General features: G+C 43.8%; 5 protein-coding genes across 6 annotated transcripts in view; 3 read left to right on the top strand and 2 right to left on the bottom strand.

Annotated features, from left to right (window-relative positions):
- LOC141428524 (ionotropic receptor 75a-like) overlaps window positions 1-5,411 on the bottom strand; it is a 10,771-nt gene extending 5,360 nt beyond the window's left edge. The window contains exons 1-2 of the mRNA XM_074088518.1: window positions 5,309-5,411; window positions 5,138-5,239 (exon numbers count right to left, since the gene is read on the bottom strand). Of these exons, the coding sequence (XP_073944619.1) occupies window positions 5,138-5,239; window positions 5,309-5,411 (205 nt within the window). The remainder of the gene's footprint in view (window positions 1-5,137; window positions 5,240-5,308) is intronic.
- RpL38 (ribosomal protein L38) overlaps window positions 1-12,672 on the top strand; it is a 43,611-nt gene extending 30,939 nt beyond the window's left edge. Inside the window, exons 1-5 of one of the 2 annotated variants that reach the window (XM_074088798.1) lie at window positions 9,707-9,731; window positions 9,891-9,922; window positions 10,082-10,142; window positions 10,883-11,005; window positions 12,610-12,672. In XM_074088798.1, the coding sequence (XP_073944899.1) occupies window positions 9,920-9,922; window positions 10,082-10,142; window positions 10,883-11,005; window positions 12,610-12,635 (213 nt within the window). In that variant the 5' untranslated portion in view covers window positions 9,707-9,731; window positions 9,891-9,919 and the 3' untranslated portion in view covers window positions 12,636-12,672. Of the gene's footprint in view, window positions 1-9,706; window positions 9,732-9,890; window positions 9,923-10,081; window positions 10,143-10,882; window positions 11,006-12,609 lie in introns of those variants that run through there. The other variant, XM_074088797.1, reaches the window with a different exon arrangement.
- The window catches only part of LOC141428783 (uncharacterized), a gene marked incomplete in the record, with an annotated part of 528,375 nt that overhangs the window by 189,791 nt on the left and 311,062 nt on the right, over window positions 1-27,522 (top strand).
- On the bottom strand, window positions 2,922-8,632 carry LOC141428772 (uncharacterized). The gene is made up of 3 exons (XM_074088780.1): window positions 7,935-8,632; window positions 7,365-7,556; window positions 2,922-6,723 (listed from the first exon to the last, which is right to left on the bottom strand). The coding sequence occupies exons 1-3, from the start codon at window positions 8,299-8,301 to the stop codon at window positions 6,632-6,634; spliced, it is 651 nt and encodes a 216-aa protein (XP_073944881.1). The 5' UTR covers window positions 8,302-8,632; the 3' UTR covers window positions 2,922-6,631.
- On the top strand, window positions 19,153-26,399 carry LOC141428523 (uncharacterized). Its single transcript, XM_074088517.1, has 7 exons — window positions 19,153-19,794; window positions 19,861-20,166; window positions 20,257-20,392; window positions 20,926-21,036; window positions 21,108-21,357; window positions 21,432-24,090; window positions 26,167-26,399. The coding sequence occupies exons 2-7, from the start codon at window positions 20,022-20,024 to the stop codon at window positions 26,397-26,399; spliced, it is 3,534 nt and encodes a 1,177-aa protein (XP_073944618.1). The 5' UTR covers window positions 19,153-19,794; window positions 19,861-20,021.

Raw genomic sequence — 27,522 nt, 5'->3', positions numbered from 1 at the left:
CTCATGTTCTATCTCTCTTGTTCTCTTAAGTTTTTCTCTCTCATGTGGGAAAGGACTGTATGGGTCGTAACCTGTGTATGCAACAGTGGGTATTGTGTCTTTTTCCACAGATGTGACGGGATGATTTGTTTATACAATACCTTGCTGGGTGGCCAGGTATTGTATAAACAATCTTCTCGATTTGTCTCCACAAAATTCTTCCAATATTCCTCTAAAGTTTCTTTTCTCGCTTTGACATATCCTCTGTCAATCTCGCTTTTCCTGTGTTCTTAAAATTTATTTGCATTTTTGGATAATCCCCATCGCCTGTTCTTGTTCAGCTATTAGTCCCAAAAGTTTCTTTGACATCTTGAAACCCTCTTTTATAAACACGTTTAATTTTTGAAAAAATTTACAAGTCCATAGGATAAAAGTCCAAAAAAATTACAAGTCCTAAAATTATTCAAATTTGTCTAAGTCCATAGAATAAACCATACAAATACCACTTCGATTTTTATAAGTCATAGAAAGAATTTTGAAAATTTTACAAGTCTTTTAAATTTCGCGCGCTGAATTTACTTAAGTCCATAGAATAAGATTCTGTAATTTTGCAGTCTTTGACAGCTACGATTTTTCCGCTAAGTTCGTTTCACTGACACTGAGACACTTCACTTCACTGTACTTACCTCTTTGCACTACACTGTCTATACTTCACTTCCTACTCACTGTCACTGTCACTGTTTCCTATCCGCTCGTATGGACCTCTTTGTTTACATCAACACCGTTGCTATGCCAATCCGTTTAATCCTCAATCATTCAACAATCTTATGGTTTTACAGTCAGTCAAACGTTATCTAGGTTATTTTTAAGTACAGCGACACCTATCGGTCAATAAAGTAACTGTCGTCCAAAACACTATTAATAACGATAAACATAACTAGTGATTTCACGTTTTATTGCTCCTTTCTCTTCGTTCCTTTTTTCATCTCATTTATTTTATAAGGCCATACATCTTATTATTTGCTGAAGAACGTTACCGCATTCTACATAGTTTTAAAAATAAGTTCCTGTTTTGAAAACCGGTAGTTAAGTAAAGGTGTGCAGCCAGACGAGCAACGTTATTTTTTTTCAAATGCGTATTTTCGGTCGAGTAATTTTCTTGTTTGTCCAACTCCATTTTGAGTCGCTGTGTCACAAACTGGATTTTTCTAATGAAAGCGAATGCAGCAGAATAACGTTCGTCTGGCTTCACCCTGTTTTCATTTCTGGTTTAGCTGTATAAACATATTCCTTTGTTTTTTTTCTGTCAGAGAAATAGTAACGTGAAAAAACTTGCCAGTATATTCTTGCCATATTCTTGCACATTTTTGTGCTATTTGAACACATACTTTCCCACGTGTTGTCTATTTGTATTTAATAAAATGTTGTGTCTTGTATTACATGTGAATAAATGTATTTTCTTTCTTTATTTCTTTCATTTGTACTCATAGTTAGCCCACGTGAACTTCATTCAAAATACAAGCGAAGCGAGCATACTGACTTATGTATAATAGTAATTGTTCATCTCATTCGTTTCATTTAATTTAATTTTCATTTCATTTCATAACACACCACAACAAACATTCAGCGCGCGTTGCAGCGCCGCACGCGCCAGCACCAATGCGCAGAGCCAGCGGCACGCCGCCACGCCGCGCCAGCGCCATTGCCGACTATAACACACCACACACAACATATAAATTATATTATATGATATAATCTATCCTCAGCCCTTCTTCTGTTCGATTTGGACCAAAAAATTGTTCTTTTGCACACAATGTGTGTGACAGTAATTACAAAATTATCTCCAGTAAATTCATTACAATGGATCAACAAAAATTGATTTTAGAAGTAAATTGTTTTTTTTCTTATGAAACCGCTGCTTATAAAAGTTGTTAATTAAATAACTGAAAACCAGAAAGTAGTTTGCTCAGAATCGAGAGTAGAATCGATTACACTATGTTTTAAAGTAGGTTGTGTCGTTTGTGTTTTTAAATCCCTTTTTGATTGTGGCCCGGTTAAAAGTTACGACTGCAACAGGCGCCAATTAAATGTTTTAGCGAGGTTGCATACTTTTTAATAATTTAATACTGGCCGGTTTGCTGTCACTGTGTGTTTTTCGTTTTTCCTTATGGTTTTTCTCATGTTTTTCTTGTAAAATCAGTAAAAACGTAAACGTGACATCGTGAATATTAGTTATACAATCATGAGTTCGAATTAGAAATGAAGTAGAATTACTGCTTAGAAACACACGAATATTTCATTTAAAAATAATGAAGGTATTCAAACTAAATGTAATCGACTGATTTAAATGAAAAAAATATTTTTTAGGGTGGTCTGAGTTTTCAGTTATTTAATTAAAATCCTTGTTAATCTGTTTCAAAATAGGTAATAGTGTTGGGAGCTGCGTCTTCTTGTTTCCCTAATTATATAATAAAATCACTGATTCTAATAAAATAGATTTATTTCTTTGATAGCACAACAATTACACGTTTCCATAGATGAACGGAGAGAGAGAGAGTGAGTGAATGACTTTACACCGTGGATGCGGAAATGAATGAATGGGTAAAAGAACAACTTTCCTATATTTGCTTGGTGTTGCCAACATGCTGGGGGGGCACAAGAAATTATCTGCCAACTTAGGGGCCATTATATTTAAAAAACCAACATCTTGACTTACATTTGTCATTATTTTTACAACATGTATATAAGCAAAACTAGCTGTAAAACTTTAAAACAAAGCCTTTTTTATATAGAAAGTAAGTTTACATACTGTCTGTATGTTAAAAAAATCAACAAAAAATTAAAATTTCTTCTAAAACAAAACCTTATACTTAAAGTTTTTTAAATTTACATATATCTTTGTATGTTAAACCAAACTAACACAAATTAGTCATTCACTTTAATTGACTATAAACTAAAAGTCTTAAATTTTATTTATAAAAATGAGGAACATAGAATTCTTTTTGAACCTTTGTGGTTCCTAAAACTAAGTAGCCTAGATACAATTAAGACAGTTAAATCTAATTACCTAGTACATGCTATAATAATACCTATACCAATTGAGGCTATTAAAAAGTTACAACTTATTATTTTGTGTAACATTCACTCCTATGAAGTGGAAATTAAAGTTCAACTGGTAGAATACAAATTCCAGACAATGAGCGTTTGTATATTTGTCTGTTAGGCGCTACAAGCTCTACAACACGCACCTTGTCATCGGTGCCTGGGAACACCTTGATTATTCTAGCCAGGGGCCATGACATTGGGGGTAAGTTAGGTTCTCTGAGAAGCACTAACATTCCTTCTTTTACATTCGGAAGGTTATCGCGCCACTTAGGGCGGCATTGTAAAATATTTAAATATTGATTATGCCACACTTTCCAGAAGTGTTGTTTTACAGCATTACAAATTTGCCAAAATTTTAAGCGGTTAGTAGGTATATCACAACTATTTTCTTCAGGTAAACAGGTCAGAGCTGTGCCTATCAAGAAGTGGCCTGGGGTGATGTAACTAAAATCGTTTGTATCTGAAGCTGTGACCGGCATGAGCGGTCTGGAATTTAGTACGGCTTCTATCTGAGTCAATATAGTATTCAATTGCTCATAAGTTAATACATAATTTTGAATAATTCGCTTTAAATGAAATTTGGTACTTTTTACACAAGCCTCGGCTAGGCCCGCAAACACAGGCGAATAACTTGGCACGAAATGAAAATTGATGCCCTGATTGGACATGGAATGTTGCACCTGTGTTTGGTGAGTTTGAGATGAGTGCAATAAATACAATTTATCGAGTTCGTTTTTTGCCCCCTTAAAGCAGCCTGCGTTGTCACAAAATATATCAGTAGGTAAGCCTCTTCTAGCTATAAATCGCTTTAAGCAGGCTATGAAAGCTTCAGTGGTTAAATCTGAGGCTAGCTCTAGATGCGTTGCCTTTGTGACAAAGCATACAATTACACATATGTAACCTTTGGTTTCAACTGAGCGTCTGACGCGAGAATTTTTAACCGGTATTGGTCCGGCGTAGTCTATACCTACTTTCTGAAACGGTCGACAGGCAGTGACTCTTTGAGGTGGCAAGGAACCCATGAGCTGTTTAGCAGTCTCAGCCTTTAGTCTAAAACAAACTAAACATTTGTCAACAATCTTCTTAACTCGTCTTATACCATCTATAATCCAAAACCTATTATTTAAACTGGATAGCAGCAGTTTTGGATGAGCATGTAACAAACGTTTGTGTTCATGATGTATTATTAAATCTGTAATTCGGGACTCTTTGGGTAAAATAACAGGGTGTTTTTGAGAAAAAGGTATACTTGCGTTTCCTAATCGCCCAGTTACTCTAATCAAACCGGTTTTATCAAGATATGGATACAATGGTTTTAAAGAGCCTTTTACATTTTCATTGTTAATTAAACATTTTAACTCTTCTTTAAAATGTATTTTTTGTTCGCGTTTGACAATGAACATCATTGACTGTTCCAATTCAGAACTTTGCAGATAACTGCAGCTAATTTTCGCATTTTTTCGGTTAATATTGTTGCAAAACCTTAAAACGTATGCTAGTACCCGTTTCATTTTATTAAGATCCGAGTAATTGTCTAAAAATGTAAAAATATCATTTTCTTTTTGAGTTACGAGCACTACGTCGTTGGAGATTGCTGAGCTGGGTTTTAATTCAGGTAAGTTTTCAGGCAGAACAATGGTATTATCACATTGGTACTCCCTGTTTTGCAAGAAGGCTGGCCCATTCCACCAGGTGGCGCTCGCTGCAAGCTCTTGAGGGTCCATCCCTCGGCTGATGTAGTCAGCTGGATTTTCATGTGTATTTACATACAGCCAGCGCCATCTCTCGCACAACTCCTGAATTACTCTTACCCTGTTCGATACATAGGCTTGTAATTTAAATAATTCGGTCTTAATCCATGCCAATACAATCTGTGAGTCAGAGTATAAATATACATCGTCGACTTTGATTTTAATCTTTAGTGTGTTATACACTTTTGTCATCAGGTTTGCTAGCAGCAGTGCCGCATTGAGCTCCAATCTGGGTACTGATAATTTATCTTTGCGTGGGTTTATCCTTGATTTCGAACAGAGTAAGAATAATTTCGCATTACCTGTTAATTCGACCACACGTAGGTAGATACAGCACCCGTAGCCTGTGCTACTGGAGGCGTCGGCGAACCCGATCAGCTGGACAGCTGCAGTGTCGTCAGGAACTGGGATATTCCTGCTTAGATTAATTGTTTGCATATTGTCCAAGCTAGAAGCAAAGTGCAACCACTCACTTGTGATTTCCTCAGGGGGACAAGCATCCCAGTCAATCTTCTCGAGCCACAGTTTCTGCATAATTACTTTAGCTTTCACTATGACTGGACTGACAAAGCCCATGGGGTCATAAAATTTGGAAATGTGACTGAGGATCTCTCTTTTTGTTATAGGTACGGATTTTATTTGTTTAGGCGAATCTATTTTAAAGCAATCTTTTTTAGTATCTATTGTCAAACCTAGAGCTTTTAAATTGACATTTTCTTTTTGTAAGTCTATTTGATTGAATTGACATTGGGTTGGAGGAATATCAGCAAGTACTTCGGCATTATTTGAAGACCATTTATGCATGGTGAAGCCTCCCAACTTAAGTAATTGTTGTAATTGCGCTTTAGCGGTAAGCAGAGTGCGTAAGTCAGAGTGCGAATATAACACATCATCAACGTAAGTGCAGTTTTTGAGCAAAAAAGATGCCAGTGGTAAGTCGTTTTCGTGCTGAATTGCCAGCTCATGCAAACACCTTGTAGCTAGATAAGTTGAGCTTTTCAAACCATATGTTACAGTGTCCAAGCAGATGCATTGCAGCTTATCGTTAGGGTTATCACGCCATAAGATGTTTTGCAGAGGAGTTTGCTCTGGGTTAACTAATATATTTCTGAACATTTTTTGTATGTCAGTATTAAATGTATGATCGCCAAATCTGTACAGTAAGATGATATCGAAGAGATCCCTTTGAACCATAGGTCCATTTAATAATATGTCGTTAAGGGAAATCTTTTTGTTTGTTTTTAGCGAACCGTCGAACACAACGCGAGTACGTGTTGTTGTACTATTTTCGTTAACGACTGCGTGATGTGGTAAAAAATAAATCGGTTGCTTGTCAAAATTATATGACTCGAAATTTACAAAGTGGGCGTGGCCCAAATCGACATACTCATGAATGAATTTTTTGTATTCAGTAAGCATGTTTATATTTTTATGCAGTTTTTTTTCCAGATTTAAAAATCGATACAGTGCCAGATCAAAGGAATTTCCTAATGCCTGATTCACTTCAGTTAGTGGCAGCTTTAAGGGTAAGTCTACTTGGAATTTATTATTATTTAACTTAACTGTGTCCTGAAATGTTTGTTCGCAGAGTTCAAACTCTGATTTTGTTTCTTTGAACACTTCAGGGACATCCTCTGTTTTCCAAAACGACTTTAGCGTGCTGTTAATATCGGCGTTAGTATCATGGCATACCTGGCAATGTAGACTAACTTTATCACATGCTGCAGATTGCAGGCCCTCCAACTATGTACCCGAAGCGTGTGTTGACCAGGTGTGTGTTGTGCTGGCTCGATGGCTCAGGCATGGATTGGCTCTGCTGCCTGCTGCGCTGCGCTCCAGTGGAGACCTTGGTGGCAGCCGCAGGTGGTTGATGACTCGGCAGAAGCACCTGGAAAAACACATCAGCTCCCATAAGCATGTTGATCTCGGATGGGATATTAAAGTCTTCGTCTGCTAATTGGATGCCTGGTGGTATAATGATTGATGATGAATCAATTTTTGTTTGCGGCATACGACAAGTTATTTCATCAACTACATGGCAATTGATGTTGATTTTGAATGGAGATGACATTGAGTGTACCTCAAGAGGGATAGAGTACTTAGTACTGTTATTGGAATTCGCTATCCCAATTATATTTGTGTCATTCCTCACAGGTGTCAACCCTAGAATGTCTACTACCTTACTTGTGACTAGTGAAGCTTGAGAGGCCGAATCCAGGATGGCCTTGACATAGACTTCTTTGTTGTCTTGGGCTATGAGTTTTACTCTTGCTGTGGGAAGTAAGACATTAGTGGAGTTTCCTGCCATTAAAGTGACAGCTTCGGCTCTTGTGTTGTTGTTTTCTGTGTGCAACAATGAATTGTGAGCCTGCTTGCATTGTGCACACCTAAAATGAAACTTGCATTTGCCTATGTGCATGTTAAGGCAAATGATGCACAATTTATTTTTGTTTACAAATTCTACTCTATCTTTTGCAGCTAATAATTTGAAATTATTGCATGAGTAAATTTTATGAGTGTTCAACTTACAGTAGCGGCATCCTGGAGATGATGAAGTTTCCACTGCTGCAGCATGGATGGCTAGCCTAGTAGTCCTCTGCGGAGCCAACTCAGCATTCTCCAACGCAAGGGCTCTCTTTTCCAGAAATAGCAAAAATTCTGCCACTGTCGGATCTGAAGTCCCACACCGTCCCAACTGGTATGCTCGGGATGTTTCAGCATCTAATTTGCGATACAAGATAGCTAAAATGATACAGTCCCAGGATTCCGTGTTGACACTCAGATTTTTTAATGCAGCTAAACACTGTTTTATATTTGACACAAATTGTCTAATATTACTCGGAGTAGGTTTAAACAGAGCATTTAGATCTAATAAGGAGTTTATATGTTCATTGATAATTTTAAAGGAGTGATTGTACCTTTCATCGAGAAGCTTGAGTGCCTCTTCATAGCTACCTATTGTTAAAGGCAAATTTTTTATGATGTCTAATGGCTCTTTTTGCAAGAATGATTTGAGATAGTACAGCTTTTGAATATTATCGATTGACCGGTCGTTATGGATGATGGCACGGAAAAGGCTTATGAAGGGATTGTACTCACTGTATTTTCCTGTGAATGTTTCTATATGAATAGTGGGCAATTTTGCTTTGAAGGCAGTGCTGGCCTCCGCCCCTGGAGACGATTTTACTTTGATGGCCTCATTGATCACAGTCAGAATTTGAAAATATTTAGCCTCAATATCCGCGACATCCTCACTATCATCTTCGTCGTGGGCCAATATTTGCTTATTGTACGACTCGTATTCAGAAAATAGCTCTACGATTCGAGCTCTTTTAGATTGCAAGATTGAAACGCCGCTTACATCAAAATCCTGCGCGTTATTTATGAAATTGTACAATCTGGTTATTGACGCTTTTGCGTAGCCCCGTGAGGCACGCAGTTGCTTTAGATTTATGTCTTGCGACATAGTACCTACTACTCTGGGCAAAATTACAATTCACAAGCGTTATTACACAGCTTTTACACTTACTAGAATGCGTATTATAAAATAAAAAGAACAAGAAATGAACACAGTCACAATTTCGAGCGCGAAGAAGCACACACAAAATGGCGTCGATCGAACGTAGCGTAAAAGTCTCTAAAATGACCGAATGAATTGAATGGTTGCGCCGACACGACTCTTGCGCGATGCGATGTGTGCGTGCGTCGAATGTTGCCTGCCGGTGTTCCGTTTCACTCAGCAGACGAAACAAAATGTTGACGAATCTTGATTCTTGATGTATGAATATTAAGTTCGAAAATAGAATGCAATCTTGAAAAAATTATTAACTAGAAATTTACTTCGCGCCTCAAGGACAATGATGGCGTCTAGTTAAGATATTTATGTATTTCTTACATGAAAATTTCGCCAAACCGCTGAATACTTCTTTCCGAGTGCTTGAGAGGGTTTGCAAGACACGCAGATTTTGTAGGGCTGGTTTTTCTAGCAGGAACGTCGCCAAGCCACTGAATATTAATGATATTGCACGTGCCTGAGATGATTTGCAGGACACGCAGATTTGCAGGGCTGGTTTTTCTTCCAGGAATTTTGATAAGCCGCCGAATGTTGCACGTGCTTGAAGATTGTTTGCAAGCTACGCGGAGTTTGCAGGGCTGTTTTTTCTTGCAGGAATCTTGCCAAGCCACCGAATATAATATTGCACGTGCCTGAGATCTTTTGCAGGGCACGTGGATTTGCGGGGCTAGTTTTTCTTCTGATTCCTGAATTGTTTGCTCTCTTATGCCACGAATAAAGCGCCGCACTGATGGAGTTTGCAGTTAGGGCGTGTCGCGTGGTTTTCTGGAATTGGTGCTTCAAAGTGATTTCTTCTTCTATTCTTTCTTCTCTTATCGAAGGACCATGTTGGGAGCTGCGTCTTCTTGTTTCCCTAATTATGTAATAAAATCACTGATTCTAATAAAATAGATTTATTTCTTTGATAGCACAACAATTACACGTTTCCATAGATGAACGGGGAGAGAGAGTGAGAGTGAGTGAATGACTTTACACCGTGGATGCGGAAATGAATGAATGGGTAAAAGAACAACTTTCCTATATTTGCTTGGTGTTGTCAACAGGTAGTAAATGACATGATTTGTCAATCTTATTAAAAAGTCCGTACAGCTCCAGTTGTATATTAACAGTAATTAACAGTTATTAACACCTTGTAGAACTTGACGAAACTTGACAAGAAAGCTATTTAGTGACTTGACCACAAAAATGCTGTTTTTTTTTTGACAGAAAAAGTTTCGTTCAAAAATAAGGCATTCGGATAAAGACTCCTTTGTCTTTCAAACAAAAAAAACATAAATGTCAATGTCACAAGTGAAGTGAAGCTCTTTCAGAAAGTTTGACAGGTAAGTGAAGTGCGATTTTGTAGAACATTTTTGTAAATCTTAATGAATCTCGATTTATTTTGTAGAATTCAGTCAATTATCAAACAAAAACACTACTTTTTACATCCTGTAGTTCAAATTTATGAAGATTTTTCTGACCACACGTATATTTCCTTACAGGTACTTGTCAACATCGGATCAACTTCATCATGGTAAATATTGGTTATTTTCGTCTATTTATTAGTGTCTCCTAGTGTGTGCATCATTTTCAAAACGGGGTTTCAGTGTGTAAATTTGTAGCTTTGTATTGACCCTATTGCACTTGTTGTGTTCGTGTGCGAGCGGCGATCTGACGAGTGTTTGTGTTGCAGCCGCGCGAAATCAAGGACATCAAGGACTTCCTCCTGAAGGCGAGAAGGAAAGACGCTAAATGTAAGATCAAATATTTACTTTAACTTTGTAGATCCACATCGGTTTTGTGATTGCTATGCTATGGTGTAACCTGTCAACTGTCAAAACCTGTCTTCTAAAGTAATGTTGAGTGAACATGAAGACCTTAAAAACCATTACTTAAAAATTGTCACATACATATTTTAAAATGGGAGCAAATAGTATTTTTTGTAATATTTTGATTGAGGTTATTAGATAATTTTAGTAAACTTATTATGTACCTACATTGATTTGAAGGAGATTTTTGATATATCATTCTGAATGTTATGTACTTATGAACCTATCTGTACTTAGTGAAATTAATTAAAAGCTCATAAAAAATTGAGACTATACTTTTACTTGTTATGAGTATCAGGTAACAGTTCGTAGGAATCAGAATTAAAATGATATTGCTGATTGTCACAGCTACTTAATGTTTTAAGTGACAATAGCTTTTGAGGTTTTAAACTATACAATTGCTGACGTTCAACTTTAAATTGGTAAAGGTATTTCTTGGTTGACTCCACATGCCCAGTCACTAAAGTATATATTTAAAGGATGTTGGGGACAGACTTTTTTCAAAATGATAGCAAGTTGCCTTGTGAATTTCTTATAATTTGTATAAATTTCTCGAGAGGAAACAACCCTGGATGACTCCTATGTGCAGGTGAAGCCTGTTACTAGCTCCGAGCAAACTTTGTAGTGGTTTGACTTTTAAAAATGTTTTGCATTGTATTTTTCAGTGGTGAAGATAAAGAAGAATCCCGAGAATGTGAAGTTCAAAGTGCGATGCACGCGCTTCCTGTACACCCTGGTCATAACTGACAAGGAGAAGGCCGAGAAACTCAAGCAGAGCCTGCCCCCAGGTGAGCCAATGCACTGGACTTGTTTGACTAGTCTCAAACAATCTCAGTTTGGTAGCCCAAACTGTCATGAAATGCCATAGTAAAATCAAATGGTGATTAATGGAAGAAGGATTATTTTACCAGTAAAGTTACTGTGTCCACAAAATTACAAAATACTTTTAAAATATCAAATGCGTTTGGGAACTGTTCTGGCAGAAAAGGTCATTAACCAGCACACAACTAAAATTTGCAAATACAGTTAGTGGAATCAACTTGAAATTTGGTATGAACAGTTCAGGAGTTCCGTCCTGCAGAGACGATCCTGGCTGGACCACCAGATGTTACTGGCAGATTATTGCTACCGGTTCGCTACAACTAAATAGCATAATACCAAGTTTCTAGTATGTCGCAATGTCAAAACAGATTAGTTTCAAAATGTCTAAAGCTTGAAATGACTTACACCTACTTCTTAAAATACCGTATTCTTGATATAACTATAATTCAAATTGACTTTATCATGTTTTGACTAATTTTCATTTCAACTATTTCCCAAAATGTCTAAAACTCAAACTAACTTGATACAAAAATGTCTCAAGATGAAAACATCAAATTCTGAAAATACCCAAAACTCAGTAGTTCAGTACCTATAGAAAAAGGTCTAAATATCGAAATCACTGTTTTGTGTTTTTATAAATAGCAATGAATGAGCTAATTAATTATTTTTATCCAATTTCGTCTCCTTACTACTTTTGTCATAAATCATAATATATAATCAAATGATATTTATAAGACTGTATGCTAGTTATCTTATTACTGGCCACTTGAACATGAAGTGCTAATAGAAAGATAAATCTAACAATTGCAAAAAATTCCTTTCGTCAGAATGCCACAATTCCAATTCTGACAGTTTCCATTGCATTTCTCAGAAAGTGGAAGAAAAAACTGCTCACATTCAACGTATCCACCCAGTCAAAATTTTAGGCATTATGAGATAGTCATTTTGATCTTTGAGCCATACAATCAAAGGTTTTTTTCGAGTTTTGGTAATTATGAAATTAAACCATTTTCACCTTCAGTCTTAATGATAATTCGGTATTTGAAGGATTTGTTCTTTTTACCAACTATACATTTAGGGGAAGTAATGTATAAACGTTATTATGACATTTTATTGTATTGAAAATATATCTATTTGCAATTTTTGACAATTTGGAACTAAGACAAATTGAGATCGAGTCAATATGTAACAGGGTATTATGACACTTGGTTGTAACAAACAGGGAGGAAAAGTTACTTTTCTGAAAGAGAGGTGTGAAAAAATATCAGGTACCTAGTAATTTCCTCACAATCAAAGTGAAAAGCAGAGTGCAAAACTCGAGCATTAAACCCATTTTCCCTTCAACATATCAATCCACCCTTGCCATATGACGCGGGTGGCTATATCAGACACAGTTGGGTTGTTATGGGTAAAAGTGGCTTTCTCACTCACTCAGTACCCAGCTATACACATTTAGATAGATAAAACATTATTGTAAACACACTCGACAATCGTAAGGTCGCCTCCCCTTAAAGCCGGCAGCCGACACTATATAAATATCCAATGCTCAAGTCGTGTTTCCTTGTTGCAGGTCTGCAGGTGAAGGAGGTCAAGTGATGTGTGATTAAGTGTAAGAAATAAAATATAAAACCCATGTGTATGTGTGTCACTCGGCCCCGGCCGATTCACTTCAACCACAGAATAAAGTAATAGTACTTCAACTCTATTGGCACTACCTATACCTATCTTGACTTGCGGTTTAGTGATAAACTCGAAAGCGGCGCCGCTATCTACGCCATTGCACTTGGCGCAATTAGTTTACAATTGACTACTAAACTTATTAATTACTAGCTTTTGCCCGCGACTTCGTCTGCATAAATTTGGATGTTTAATTTTAGAATCTTTACACAATACTATAGTACAGTCACCAGCATTAACGCATTCATTGCCACCAGACTTGACTTGACTGACCACAGGTGCCACCGACGCACATGTGCGTTCAAAATGTATGAATAATTAGAGATTTATTATCTAAATTTAATAAAACCGGGGAATAGCATTTTTTTATGGCTTTCTTTGCCGTTTTAGGAATAGCATTTATTTATTAAAATGATCCTGGGGACTTACAGCATTGGCCAAGGCGTTCAACAGGATAACAATACCTTTACAATAACATTAAATAGTATAATAAGCAAAGAACGGTACCTACACACAAGATTAATTAAAAAATAAATTAAATTAGGGTTCCGTAGTTGCTCAATCGTCACAATAGGTTTTTTTAGGATTCCGGAGCCAAAATGGCAAAAACTGAACCCTTATAGTTTCGCCATGTTGTCTGTCTGTCTGTACGTCCGCGGCTTTGCTCAGGGACTATCAATGCTAGAAAGCTGTAATTTTGCACGGATATGTTAATTATGCCGACTATTTATTTATTTATCGTATGGCGATTACACACTGTTTAATACATTTTTCAAAAAATTATCTCATGCAATTGATATTATAACTAAAATTAAAAATTACAATTACGCAGAAGAACCTTCCGACAAAATGGTACAATAAAAAAAAAAATTTTTTAGGGTTATCCCATAGACGTAAAGTGGAGGTGATTTTTTTTTCTCATCCAACCCTATAGTGTGGGGTGTAGTTGGATAGGTCTTTTATAGTACATTGTGTCTTAAGGGCGGTAAATAGGAATTACGAACGAGAGTCTACTAGAAGCCCGAAGTCGAAGACGGAGTCCATGTTCGCAATTCTAGTACCGCCCGTGTGACATATAATGTTTTTCATCACATTTGCGAGTAAAATTGTATTTTTGTAAAATCATCATCATCATCATCATCCCAGCCTATATACGTCCCACTGCTGGGCACAGGCCTCCTCTCAGAACAAGAGGGCTTGGGCTATAGTTCCCACGCGGGCCAGTGCGGGTTGGGAACTTCACACGCACCATTGAATTGCTTCGCAGGTTTGTACAGGTTTCCTCACGATGTTTTCCTTCACCGCAAAGCTCGTGGTAAATTTCAAATGTAATTCCGCACATGAATTTGGAAAACTCAGAGGTGCGAGCCGGGGTTTGAACCCACGACCCTCTGTTTGAGGGGCGATAGGTCAAACCACAAGGCCACCACGGCTTCACGGTTTGTAAAATAAAAACTACTATTTTTTTCAAATATTGTCGATACCGCTGACTACGCCCTTGGCAGTGCCAGCTCCGCGCTCTTGTTTTATAGAAGGGTATGCGTCCCATATGTTTGAGTTTGAACTCTCCGAGCGATTATTTACGTCACTCTTAATTTTGTCGAAAAATAATATTTTCTCAAAAATGACCGTAAAAGTTGACATTATTCTTTACATATCAGAAGGTGAAATGCATAGTTTATGGTCAGCGAAAAATTAAAAAGTTAAAAAGATTGCAGGCGCGCTAGCTCGACAATAATGAATTAGCGCGCCTGCAATCAGTCACATTTTTTTTTTAAAGTTAAAAAGGCCATGGAAATGTTGGCACAAGTCGTATACAGCCAAGTCTAATGGCCGGTATCAGATATTTTGTTGGAACTCCGGACTTTTTCTATTGGATCTGAAACAGCTTGTGGTGTTTTCGGTGGAAAAATACACCTGCAGTTTATTTTTAATGACAAAAGGCGGGAAAGCATAAGAAAAATATTGGAATAAAATTAAATTTTATAATATATCTTGAGAAAAGGTTTATTCTATTTCAGAATTATTCACCATTTTTGAGAAAAGCTTTATATTAGTCTCGGCTGGAATAGCAATTGCTGGCTTCGTATTAGTTAAACGGACTCGCAAGCTCGTCCGTATCAGACTCGTCCGACTCATACTCACTACTCAGCCAGCAATTGCCTACTTCCAGGCCACGACAATAATCTACTATTGAAGACCACTACCATTTTTCTAAGAGCTATTTAACGACAGCGACACAGCGGGTTTGGAGCTAAAAAAAACACCCCACTTTGCCAGTCCAGGGGGTTTGGTCCTGAGGTTTTACCGTTGTATGTAAGTACATAATGTGGCAGGCCTCCCACCAGGGTGCTGACGACTTCGGCAGAATTGCGGGTAACCGGTGGGTGCAAGTGGCGAGTTGTCGTTCATTGTGGCGTTCTAAGGGGGAGGCCTTTGTTCAGTAGTGGATGTCTTCTGACTGATGGATGATGATTGACGATGATGATGATGAAAATATAATTAGAGCCACGGCCACGACAGCCGTGTAGCTCGCATGGCGCCGGTTGGTATAGCCGTGTAAGCGGCGTACGGTACGACGGCAGCGGCGACGGCGGCGGCGGCAACCGGCCCGGCGACGGCACGGCACGGCGCGGCAGTTGGCGCGCGGCCGCCGTCCGGAGCGCCCGCCGCCCATGCTGAGCGCGCTGGCGTCGCGAGGCGCGTGTCGCTTGACGAGTGTTGCATTTTTTCGGTGATCTTTAATCTAAACCAGCGTTTGTTAACCTCGGATCGCGACCCCAATTTGGTCTCGGTTTCGGGTGGCATAGGGATGGGTCGCAGGGATTTTCTGATAAAAACCTTGCAAAAAATATTTGTTGCTATTTTTTAATTTATTTTGACGTAATTTTTTGCGGTATTTTAGGGTCAGCCAAAAAGGTTAAGAACCGCTGCTCTAACTAACTTCATGCCGGCTTTGTCGCTGTTCGTGAAACTTTTGCCGAAGTACTTACTTACTTATACTTTTTCGCGAAAAAAAAAGTTTTGCTATGCCAGGAGTATTGTGACCGATAGTGACACGTAGGTATTTAATAAAATGAAAATTATGTTTGTGTTGATCCTATTTTTGTACTTTGGACTAACCACAAGTATCTAGACAGTAGGTAAACAGAATGAAACATAAATTACGAGTATAATGAATATCCCACTAAAATCGAGCATTTCTTAAATGTTAATAAGTTTTTTTTTGCTGACTGTAATTTTTGTTGACTGTACTTGCATTGTCATTTAAACTGCATATCCGTAGCAAATTTCAAGTCGGTACTATTAACCATTGAGGAGTTCCCTCCTGCGGAGACGATCCTGGCAGGACTACCAAGATGTCACTACCAGATATTAGGTACTATTAGGTTATTAGGTACTATTGTATTGTCACCAAATTTAAATAGGTAGGTATGCCAGATTTAAAGTCAATCGGACCGGTGGAAGTGGGTCAAATTTAGCTTCCAGATTGACCCAAACAAATTAATAAATAAACAGATCAAGTTAAAGAAAAAGCTTGTAAAAATCTGTAACTTACTCCTGTAACGTGTAATCTTCTAAGTCAGTAAAAAAAGTTAAGAATTGTTATAAAACAAACCTTATATATCCTTCCCGTGCTACAAGTGGCCATTGAAAAATTTATGAAATATTATATTAAGTACCTATACAGTTTCAGTAGGGAAAAAAATATAGCAAACGTTACATTAAGACTAACAAAAAATATGCGATTTGTACCTATGTATAATATGTAGTTATCGGTCCTGCTCACAAAATTTCACGACGCGAGTTGTCTGTAGACGAGAACAGCCGGACGTCCGCCGGACAGACACATGGAAGCATTTTTGCCCAAGTCGAAACGGTGGAATTTTGCTCGCTTGATTAGATACAGTGTTTTAAAATATTTCAGCAGGTGGTTGGATTCGTTAGACTGACACTTTCCTGCAAACGTTTTTCGTTATGGTTAGCAGATATTTCCATACTTACAATGACTGATGTTCAAAGTACTACCTATAAGTAGGTCGCATCAAAGGCACAGTACAATTTTTTTAAACATAAAAGTAAAAGCGACTCCAAAAAAAAATTTCTTTATTTTTCACTTTTTAGTGATTTGTAGGTAAAGTACATCTCACAACGATTTCATTAAGCCCAAACACGACTTAGTTACGTTGTTTTAGAACAGAGTTCCGTTGCCTACCTTCTGGCTTCAGCATCAGATCAGTTCGAAAGAATCATTAACTTAAATCTTCTTCTTAGTCGCTTACCTAGGTATATTAATCATGATCGATTCAACAATAAAGGTCTATCCACATCAGGGGCCCTACCACGCTCTCTTAATGCGATTCAGTTTAGGCTCTAAACTGAACTGCATCGCTATTTCGTACCACGACGTTACTTTTGCGATTCAGTTCAAGCACGTTCAGCGACAGCGATACAGACATTTTCATTCACTCACTTCAAGCGGTTTTCGTACCATGACGCTTAACTTGAGTGGGAATTGAATCGCTTCAGTGTCAAATTTAGCGATTCAGTATAAGTTACTCATTCTGTCAATTCTTTTGGATCGCTTCAACTTCAACTAATGAAATAAAACGAATTCAGTGTTTTACGGTGCAAATAACAACTTTAGTATGTTTTCGGTGCATTAGTGGCCATCGAGTGTTGAATTACAGCCCAGAAGTTGCTGGCTCTATTATAAATGCTTGTGCTATATTGCACAATATTTGCAATACAGCAAATCTGCCCATTTTAGATTTGGGACCCTTGCCTCAATACCATAATCGCCGTCTGCAGCAGGCGGTTACCGAGCCGCTGCTCGAGGACGCAGTTGTCATTGATGAGACGGAAAGAAGCAACCCACAACTGCGACTCGGTACAGCCATAAGGAATCGCCTTGTTCGCCGATTATGGGAAGGGAGAAAATCCTTGTGTTGCATTTCTCACGATGATATAAATAAATACCTAAACCTAAAACGATTTTTTGTTAACACTTATTATGTTTAAGACCCCGCAGACTATAAATAGTAATGAGAATCCCACCAAAAACATTTCATATACACGAGAGTGTATGAGTTATTTATTATTAGAGTCAAGCCCCTAGCCAGTACCCTTAGTGTAAGTTTTCAGTTACAAAATACGTCTCGATCGCATTCGCGTTAGAATCTCAATTTGTATGGAAACACGAACGGCGCCTCTAGCGGAACGTTTGAGATGTTGTCACTATGTATTCACTCTCTCGGAATTGCCTACCTACGGGACAGGCCTCGCCTAGTGTAGGAGCCAGTGAAAAGTATTGTGTATGAAGAGCTGTTAATGTACGTTCATGAACTTGCTACCATTGTTATTGTTTTTCACTGTTGTTTTTTCTTTTGCAAGAATGTTTGTATGTTCTTTCCATGTATCAGCCCTCCTGTAAACCCTACTTTATATGCAATAAATGATTACTTACTTACTTACTTATTCATTATTAGGCAAAAACTACGTAATTGCGGAAATCTTCTTTATGAATAACCATATTATATAACAGGTGTAGGTAAAGGAGAAAATGAACACGTTTGGTTTGTTTTCATTTTTATTTCACAAATAATTAATTTACAAAAATTCAAAGTCAAAGTCAAAGTCAAAATATCTTTATTAAATTTAGGCTATAACAAGCACTTATGAATGTCAAAAAAAATCTACCACCGGTTCGGAAAAACCTCTGCTGAGAAAAATCCGGCAAGAAACTCAACGAGGTATATTTAGCCAGTCTGTAAGATGAACTTTAAGCTTCCCTGTGTTTCTAGTAGCCTTTGGGTTATCGACGTTAGTGGGAAAATCACATATGTTCTTCCTTACATATTCCTTCCTAATTTCTTGCAGTCCTGCGCGCAAGGTCTCATTTTTCTCCCGAGCTATTTCAGTTAAGGCCCGGCGAGCCGTCTCTTGCGACATGGGGGGCTCGCGGCGCCGGCGCCTGGGTCTCTGGGGCGGCGAGCCTGCACGTTGTCGTGCTTGGATGCGGGCTCTTGGACTTTGTCTCGGACTTCGTAGGTACTCACGACATTGTGCTTCTTAACTCCTCATTGATTTTTCAGTGAGAAAGGAGACTCGTCGATTAGTGACAGCGTAAACATTTTATTTGTAATCAACACAACGGTTGCTAAGAACACGAAATGACATAGAGTTATGGTTTTGCAAAATAAGAGGTTTTAGTATACAAAATTTGGTTTGCATATAGCGGCATCCCTTTCGCGACTTAGCGTTTCAGTTTCGGACCAGAGACAATATCGGTCTTTCATTCACCTGTAAACCATTGAGACTCAGCTCTGAGAAATAAACGTCGTGGTACTAATTTCGACGATTCAGTTTAGGTGCCTAAATTGAACTGCTCTGCGTTTGGATCGTTTGTGAAAAGATCATGGTACGCCTGCAGTGCTTTTCGCACATCCCAGAAGAGGCGCAAATACTTCTCAGCAGCTAATTTGTAGGTAACAAATTAAGTAATATACTTACCTACCTACGTAGTGATGAAGCCAAATAAATTCGTTTAAAACATAATACGTTTTGTGGTTTATTAAAATAACGTAAAATGCATTGTACTGAGTCAAAGGCGTGAATAACTAGGTATAGGTACACTTTAAATCAAAAATTTATATCCTCGTTTATGCAAATAAAAATATTTGAATTTGTATTAGAAAATTACCTATACAGGGAAATTCAGTCAAAGTAAACCAATAACTTTCTGAAATATTTTGGAAGAATTTGAAAACAGCCTGTAGAAGTGAGGTCCGACAGCAACAAATATAACTTTACAAAAAAACAGTTTACAGTTCTGTTAGTCGTTGATCCCGCTATCTCACATCTAATGGAGAAATCATAATTTATCTTTAATTAATTATATGTAATTGACCGACTGATCTTTCGGTAAAACAAAAAGAAAGACCCAACAATAAATGTTGAACAGGTGTTGGTCGAACGACAATCGTTGTTCTACTACTAAGTATCGTTCTACATTACGCTGGCGCGGGTGCACTGTGCGTGCGCGGGCGCGGGCGCTCGCCAGTTGGCGCGGGTGCAGGTAAAGTCCTTCGCAAGCGAGGCGACGCGTGCAGTAGGTAGCGCTGTTCATACTATTTTTTAATAGGCGTCCACCCGCTCCGTGCAAACCGCGCCGCGTCAGCTAGCGACCATGTGTTGAAGCGTGGCGCCGTCCCGGTCGGACGGACGGCGAGAGCGAGACGGCGACTCAACAGTGCGCCGGTCGCGTAAAGACGCGGTCGTGTGGCGGCAGGTGCTGGGAGGTGCATGGTGCGCGGGCTGGCGCTGGTGCTGGCGCTGGTGCTGGCGAGGCCGGCCGGCGCGCCGCCGTGCGCCGCCAGCCCGCTGTGCCAGTGCGCCGCCGACCACTTCAGCTGCGACTCCGTGCCCTTCCACCGGTTCCCCGAGACAGGTGCGCGGTGCGCGGGGATGCGACGGGAGGCGGGCGCTGTGCTGGCTGGCTGGCTGGCGGCTGGCTGACGGCTGGCTGCGTGTGTTGCAGAGGCGGGCGTGCGGCACGTGTCGCTGTGGGGCGCGCGGCTGGGCGCGCTGCCCGAGGCGGCGCTGGACGCGCGCGCGCTGCTGACGCTGGTGCTGCCCGCCTGCCGCCTGCAGCACCTGCACCCCGCCGCGCTCTCGTAACTACCACCGCCACCACCACCCCATACTCGCCATGAGGCCGCACGCACACTCACCACGGCACGTTCACCTCACACTCACCGCACTCACCTCACCTTCACCCACCGTCATATCATTACCCCACTCGCCGCACACTCATTACACACACTTCGCTTCCACGCTCGTTCTGGCTTCAGTTCAGTCCATCATCATCATTCTGGTTTTCTGTCATTCACATCGGATTGAAGAATATTATCTAAAACGTTTAATTTTGATCAGTCTGGACCATCAGTCTGTGAGGGTTAGACGGCAATCCTGTCGCCATTCTGACCAAAATGATGGATTAAACTAATACCAGAATGACAAGAAACATAACGTCACCAAACTTGTAGTAATTCTTAAACGTCGCTCTAAATATTATTCAAGGTCTCGCGAAATTAGTCTGGAATGTTCGAACCGACGGAGGTCGATTGAGTCGAACAGGTCTCGTTAATGTTTTTGAAAACGAACGAAAGCGTCTCGGATCGAACGTAAGTCCACGTCCGGTCGCCAGGTCGATGCGGGCCACGCTGGCGTCGCTGGACCTGAGCCACAACGAGTTCACCGAGCTGCCGCTGGGCGCGCTGCGGGACCTCCGCGTCCTCAACTGGCTGGACCTGCAGAAGTGAGTGCGTCGCTCCCGGCGGCCGGCGTCGACGACCCGATGACCCGAACGATAGCGCTCCGTCCTTTCAGTAATCTCATCGACGAGCTGGACCCGTCGGCGGAGTGGGGCGGGCTCGCGGGGTCCCTGACGAGCCTGTCGCTGGCCGGCAACCGGCTGGCGGCGCTGCCGGACGGCGCGCTGGGCGGGCTGCGCGCGCTGCGCCAGCTGGAGCTGGGCGACAACCGGCTGCGCGCGCTGGGCGCCGCCGCGCTGCCCGCCGGCCTGCTGCGCCTCGCGCTGCCCGGCAACCTGCTGCGCGCGCCGCCCTGCGCCGCCCTGGCCGCGCTGCCGCGCCTGCAGCAGCTCAGCCTGCGCGACAACCTGCTGGCCGCCGCCTGCCGCGCCCCCGCCAGCAAGCCCGCGCCCGCCCCGCCCCCGCCCCCGCTGCCCTGCGCGCGCTAGACCTCTCGCACAACTCGCTCGCGGATGACTTCCGACTCGAGCTCGGGGTTCGCCTGCAGCTGAGGGAGCTGATCCTGGACCTGAACGACCTAACGGCGCTGCCAGCCTTCGTCGCGGAGTGCGGGCGGCTGCGGCGGCTGTCCGTGGCGCACAACCGGCTGGCCCGGCTGGCGGGGCCGGCGCTGGAGGCGCTGGCGCGCGAGCTGCGCGAGCTGGAGCTGGACCACAACGAGCTGGCGGCGCTGCCGGCGGCGCTGCGCGGGTTGCAGCGGTTGCGGCGGCTGTCGGCCGCGCACAACCGGCTGCGCGAGGCGCCGGCGCTGCCGCCGCGGCTGGCCGCGCTGTCGCTGGCCGGCAACGAGCTGACCGAGTTCCCGGCGGGGCTGCGCGGGTTGGCGCCGGGCGCGCTGGCGCACCTCGACCTGGGCTACAACCGCATCGCGCGCGTGTCGGCGGCCGCGTTCGGCGCGTGGGCGGGCGCGCTGCGGACGCTTAGTCTGCGCGGCAACCGGCTGGCGGCGCTGGGGGCCGGCGCGTTCCCGCCGCTGCCGCTGCGCGAGCTGGCGCTCAGCTTCAACGACCTGACGCTGGAGCCGGGCGCGCTGACGCCGCTGCGCGCGCTGACCGTGCTGGAGCTGGCGGGCGCGCGGCCGGGAGGCGGGCCGGCCGGCGGGCTGCCGCGCGCGCCCGAGGGGCTGGCCTGGCTCGCGCTCGACGACAGCGGCATCGACCAGGTGTCGGCCGAAGACCTGCGCGCGCAGCCGCAGCTGGAGCACCTCAACCTGGACTTCAACAGGATCGCGGCATTCCCGAGTGGCGCGGCGGCCGGCAACGGCACCAGCGCGCTGAGGGAGCTCCGGCTCGCGTACAATCTCGTTAGCGAGCTGAACGGGGAGTTCCTGTCGACGCTGGGGCAGCTGCAGAGCGTCGACCTGTCCTACAATCGCATGAGGAACTTGAGCGAGGGGACCTTTTCGAACCTCGACAATCTCGAGTTCGTCAGCCTGGCGGGGAACGCGATCGAGGCCGTGGACGCGGGTGCCTTCCGCGAGCTGCCGCGGCTGCGCGCGCTGGAGCTGCAGGGAAACCGGCTGGCGCGCCTGGCCACGGCCGCGTTCGAGCGCGCGGGCGCCCTGCGGCCCGGCCTCGCGCTCAACGCGAGCCACAACCGCATCACGGCGCTGGCGGGCGGCGGCGCCGCGCCCGTCGCCGTGCTGGACCTGTCACACAACGCGCTGGAGACCCTCGCCGGCGCGTTCTTCGAGGGCGTCGCCTCGCACCTGACGCGGCTGCTGCTCGCGCACAACCGGCTCGCGGCGCTGGACGGGCTGGGCGCGCGCTCGCTGCCGCGGCTGAGCGCGCTGGAGCTGCGCGGCAACGAGCTGGCGGCGCTGCGGGCCCGCGCGCTGGGCGCCGCGCCCGCGCTGCAGGAGCTGGGCCTGGCCGCCAACCGGCTGGCCGCGCTCCAGCCCGACCAGTTCCGCGCGCTGCCGCGCCTGCGCACGCTGCACCTGCAGGGCAACCGGCTGCGCGCCGTGCCGCCCGGCGCGCTGGCCGGCACGCTGCTCGAGGTGCTCGACCTGAGTGACAACCGGCTGGTGGCGCCGCCCGCGGCAGCGCTGGCGCGCGTCGGCTTCACGCTGCGCACGCTCGAGCTGGGCGGCAACCCGCTGGGGCGGCTGGGCGCGCGCGCGCTGGCCGGCACCGGCTTCCTGCGCGAGCTGGGGCTGGCGCGCGCGGCGCTGCGCGTGCTGCCGGGCGCCGCGCTGGCCGGGCTGGGCGCGCTGCGGCGGCTCGACCTGTCGCACAACGCGCTGGACGCGGACCTGCGCGAGCTGCTGCGGCCGCTTCCGCGCCTGCGACGGCTCGCGCTGGCGGGCGCCGGGCTGCGCGCGCTGCCGCCGCTGCCGCTGCCCGCGCTGCGCGACCTGGACGTGAGTGGCAACCCGCTGGGCGAGTTCAGCGCGGCAGCGGCGGGCGCGCTGCCCGCGCTGCGCGCCCTCAACCTGTCGCGCTGCGCGCTGGCGGCGCTGCGGCCGGAGGCGTGGGCGGCGCTGCCGCGGCTGGCAGCGCTGGACGTGTCGCACAACCCTCTGGCGCGCGTGGCGGCGCCGGCGTTGGCGGGGCTGGCGCGGCTGCTGCGGCTGCGCGCGCACGCATTGGGCGCGGCGGACGCGCTGGCGCCGGGCGCGCTGCGGGGACTGGCGGCGCTGCGCGCGCTGGAGCTGGACGCGGGGCGCGGTGCGGCGGCGGGCGCGGCGCTAGGCGGGGCGCCGCAGCTGCAGGCGCTGACGCTGCACGTGCGCGTGCCGGCGCTGGACCGGCAGCTGGCGGCGCTGGACGCGGCCAAGCTGCGCGCGCTCGAGCTGCGCGGCGGAGAGCTGCGGGCGCTGTCGGCGCGCGCGCTGGCACCGCTGGGGCGCGCGCGGGCGCTGTCGCTGCGCGTGCGCGACACGAGCGTGGCGGCGCTGGCGGGCGCGCTGGGCCCGCTGGCGCGCGTGCCGACGCTGTCGCTGGAGCTGAGCGGCAACGCGCTGTCGGCTTTGCCGCCGGGCGCGCTGTACGCCAACCTGACGGGCTGGAGCCGGCGCGCCACCACGCTGCTGTCGGGTGAGTGGCGCGGGCCGGGTGGTGGCGCCCGCGGCTGGTCAGACTTGACGGATAAATGTGATGCCGTCGCTGTTTGTTTTGTTCGAATAGATGGAGACGGCATTACATTTATTCGTCAAATAAAAATAATCAATGGGTGGTGAAACGGTGTCCAAAAATTGCTTCCGGACGGAAGGAAAGCGAGACGAGACGAGACGCGAAGCGAATATTAACTTGACCTCGAATGTGACTTGCTACGCGACACGCGACTGGTTATCACCAAATATATGCCAAACATTGACCGATATTCTCAACGCGGGTTTAATCTTTGTATGCTTGTACGTACAAGCTGTTATTTATAAAAACCTGTTCTCTGGAATCTTCAACCTCTTTAAGAGGGGTAAATTCTTATCTAGCCAGTTCATTATGATTATGAATAGGTATATCTCATACTATTTCTAAGCGGGTTCGTAAGGGGGCAAACGTTAGAGGCAATATAATGCTTGACGATTGGAAGCCAAACAGAACGAACGGGTGGCAATATAGACCCGTAGGACTAGGTTTTGAGGCTTCAAAAATATTAAAGTTGTTTCTTTTTAGCATATAGCTTCCGGAGCATTTGCCCAACCTAATACAAAAAATTGTGTCATTTTGGGTGCCTGCATAAGTAGAAATTTAGGTATTAGTGTTTTCCATTAGTATTGGACGAAAAAAAAATTAAAGACGAAAATTTTACTTTCTTATTAATATCTGAGCAGTAACTGATGTACATAGGCATTTTGTGTCATATCCATCCACGGGAATCCTGATTTTTAACCAGTACCTAACATGTCGCCCAACTAACTCTAAAAGAATATTACAGTTTGTTAAAAAGATGTCAGACGTTTTAAAATACTGATATCTGTTATCCAAAATATTTCGTTCGTTTAATACTCATACTCAGACAGCAATTGCCTACTTCCATGCGACGACAGTACTTGTATTATCTAATATGAATGCTTCCCATAGATGAAATCGTACCGAACGAACGTGTTTGCGTGCTTATGCCCCCCGTCGCCCCCGCCGCTTGACCGCGCGGCCCGTTTCGACCGCAACCATTTGTTTTTATGTTTATTCATTTAAATATCGTGGGCGAAAATGACACAAATTCACAATGTCGATTTATCATGCATTTATGATATAAAATATGTGAACTCTAATGACTATAATATTTTTTTGAAGCGTTTGTAGGTTAAGAAAACAAAATAATTTAAAATCTTAAAATTGCGTGGTCTAATTTGACACAACTTTTTTTTATAGGCGTATGTAAGTAATCTGAAATAGGAAATAAATATTTCATAAACTGTAATATTTTTTTTCACACCATTTTTACATACTGTCCATATAACAGTTTGCACTGGACGAAAATGACACAAATTTGGTTTACATACTCCACAGGCTATCCTAGATATGATGCCATAATTATTTTTAACTTTAAATTTATTTTGCGAGATTTATTCAAATAAAAAAAAACAACCACAAATCTTCAAATTGCTGAAAATGTAGGCAACAAAAATGACACAAAACGCTACAATAAGCTTCAGAGGTACGACTGTACCCACAGGCAAAAAATAAGAAACTTTAGAATTCTTGAAACTTAATACCTCAAAATAACGTAGTCCTATCGGCCTAATAAAGCTTGCCGTCGTTGTCGTCGTCGCTTGCAATCGAAAGTACCTCGTATCGCAATACCCTTATGGTAGGGCTACACACACACACACACACACACACACACACACACACACACACACGATAAAACTTCGTCTTCGGCCTACGGCGTTGTGCATGACCACATTGCAAACAAAGAAATATCGATCGATAAAGAAACCCTTTGATGTGCGCGAGTTTACCGACAGTGGGGCGAAGCGTCTGCGGCTCCGCCCAAAGTGCCGAAGTATTCGCGAATATTCGGCTACACACATCGCGATAAAGCGAATGTTCGCGTTATCGCGATGTGTGTGGCCCTACTATTAGATAGGTATAGGTGGCACCCTCGGTCAGCGGGAGCGTGGGAGCGTGAGGCGTGAGCGAGTGAGTGTCTGTGTCCCCCCTCCCCAGGCGGGCTGGTGGTGCAGGAGCGCGCGCTGCGGTGCGGGTGCGGCGCGCGCTGGCTGGGCGCGTGGCTGCGGCGCTGGACGCGCGAGGTGGGCGGCGGCGCGCGCGCAGCCTCGGCCGCCGCGCGCCGCGCCACCTGCGGCAGCGGCCCCCACCGCCGCGCGCTGCTGGCGCCCCCGCCCGCCTGCCGCGCCGCCGCGCCCCCCACCGCGCCCCCGCCGCACTGCTCCTTCTAATAATAACTGTGATACACCAGTCATGCGACGAATACGTACGAATGTTCGCGTTCGCCGATGGCCGAATATCTTGATGACAATCTTTAAGAAAACTTTCACCTTTTTCTATTTCTCGCTGGCCCTTATATATTTTAGGCATGAATGTCTTCATTTATACATAAATAATTAAATAAATTAATTCATATTCGTGTTGCAAATTAGTGAAATTTCGGATTCGTAAACGCGGTATTCTCTGCATCACTAGAGTATCAGCTGTCTGGATGTTCAGTGAATCACTAGAGTGAAAAGTGTCGTGGTCAAAAAAATCAAAATCATTTATTCAGTAAATAGGCCGCAATGGGCACTTTTACACGTCATTTTTTAAACTACCAGCGCTTTCGGAAAGACCATCATTGCCAAGAAGAATGCGCCGCAAGAAACTTGGCAGAAAGTCATTTCAGTCAAAGTGATAAAAGAGCGAAAATTTTGTGAACGTGCGAAATCATGAGCTCTCTATTCGTGTGAAGGTTTTTATCCGCATTAAAAATACGTACAGTACCTATTTATTTACGTCATGAACGGACGAATAGGCCGATAGGACTACGTTATTTTGAGGTATTAAGTTTCAAGAATTCTAAAGTTTCTTATTTTTTGCCTGTGGGTACAGTCGTACCTATGAAGCTTATTGTAGCGTTTTGTGTCATTTTTGTTGCCTGCATTTTCAGCAATTTGAAGATTTGTGGTTGTTTTTTTTTTATTTGAATAAATCTCGCAAAATAAATTTAAAGTTAAAAATAATTATGGCATCATATCTAGGATAGCCTGTGGAGTATGTAAACCAAATTTGTGTCATTTTCGTCCAGTGCAAACTGTTATATGGACAGTATGTAAAAATGGTGTGAAAAAAAAAATTACAGTTTATGAAATATTTATTTCCTATTTCAGATTACTTACATACGCCTATAAAAAAAAGTTGTGCCAAATTAGACCACGCAATTTTAAGATTTTAAATTATTTTGTTTTCTTAACCTACAAACGCTTCAAAAAAATATTATAGTCATTAGAGTTCACATATTTTATATCATAAATGCATGATAAATCGACATTGTAAATTTGTGTCATTTTCGCCCACGATATTTAAATG

Source organism: Choristoneura fumiferana, chromosome 6 (assembly GCF_025370935.1).
Source record: "Choristoneura fumiferana chromosome 6, NRCan_CFum_1, whole genome shotgun sequence".
NCBI lineage: Eukaryota > Metazoa > Arthropoda > Insecta > Lepidoptera > Tortricidae > Choristoneura > Choristoneura fumiferana.
The sequence above is the reverse complement of the archived record's forward strand: the minus strand, read 5'-3'. Positions and strand labels throughout refer to the sequence as shown.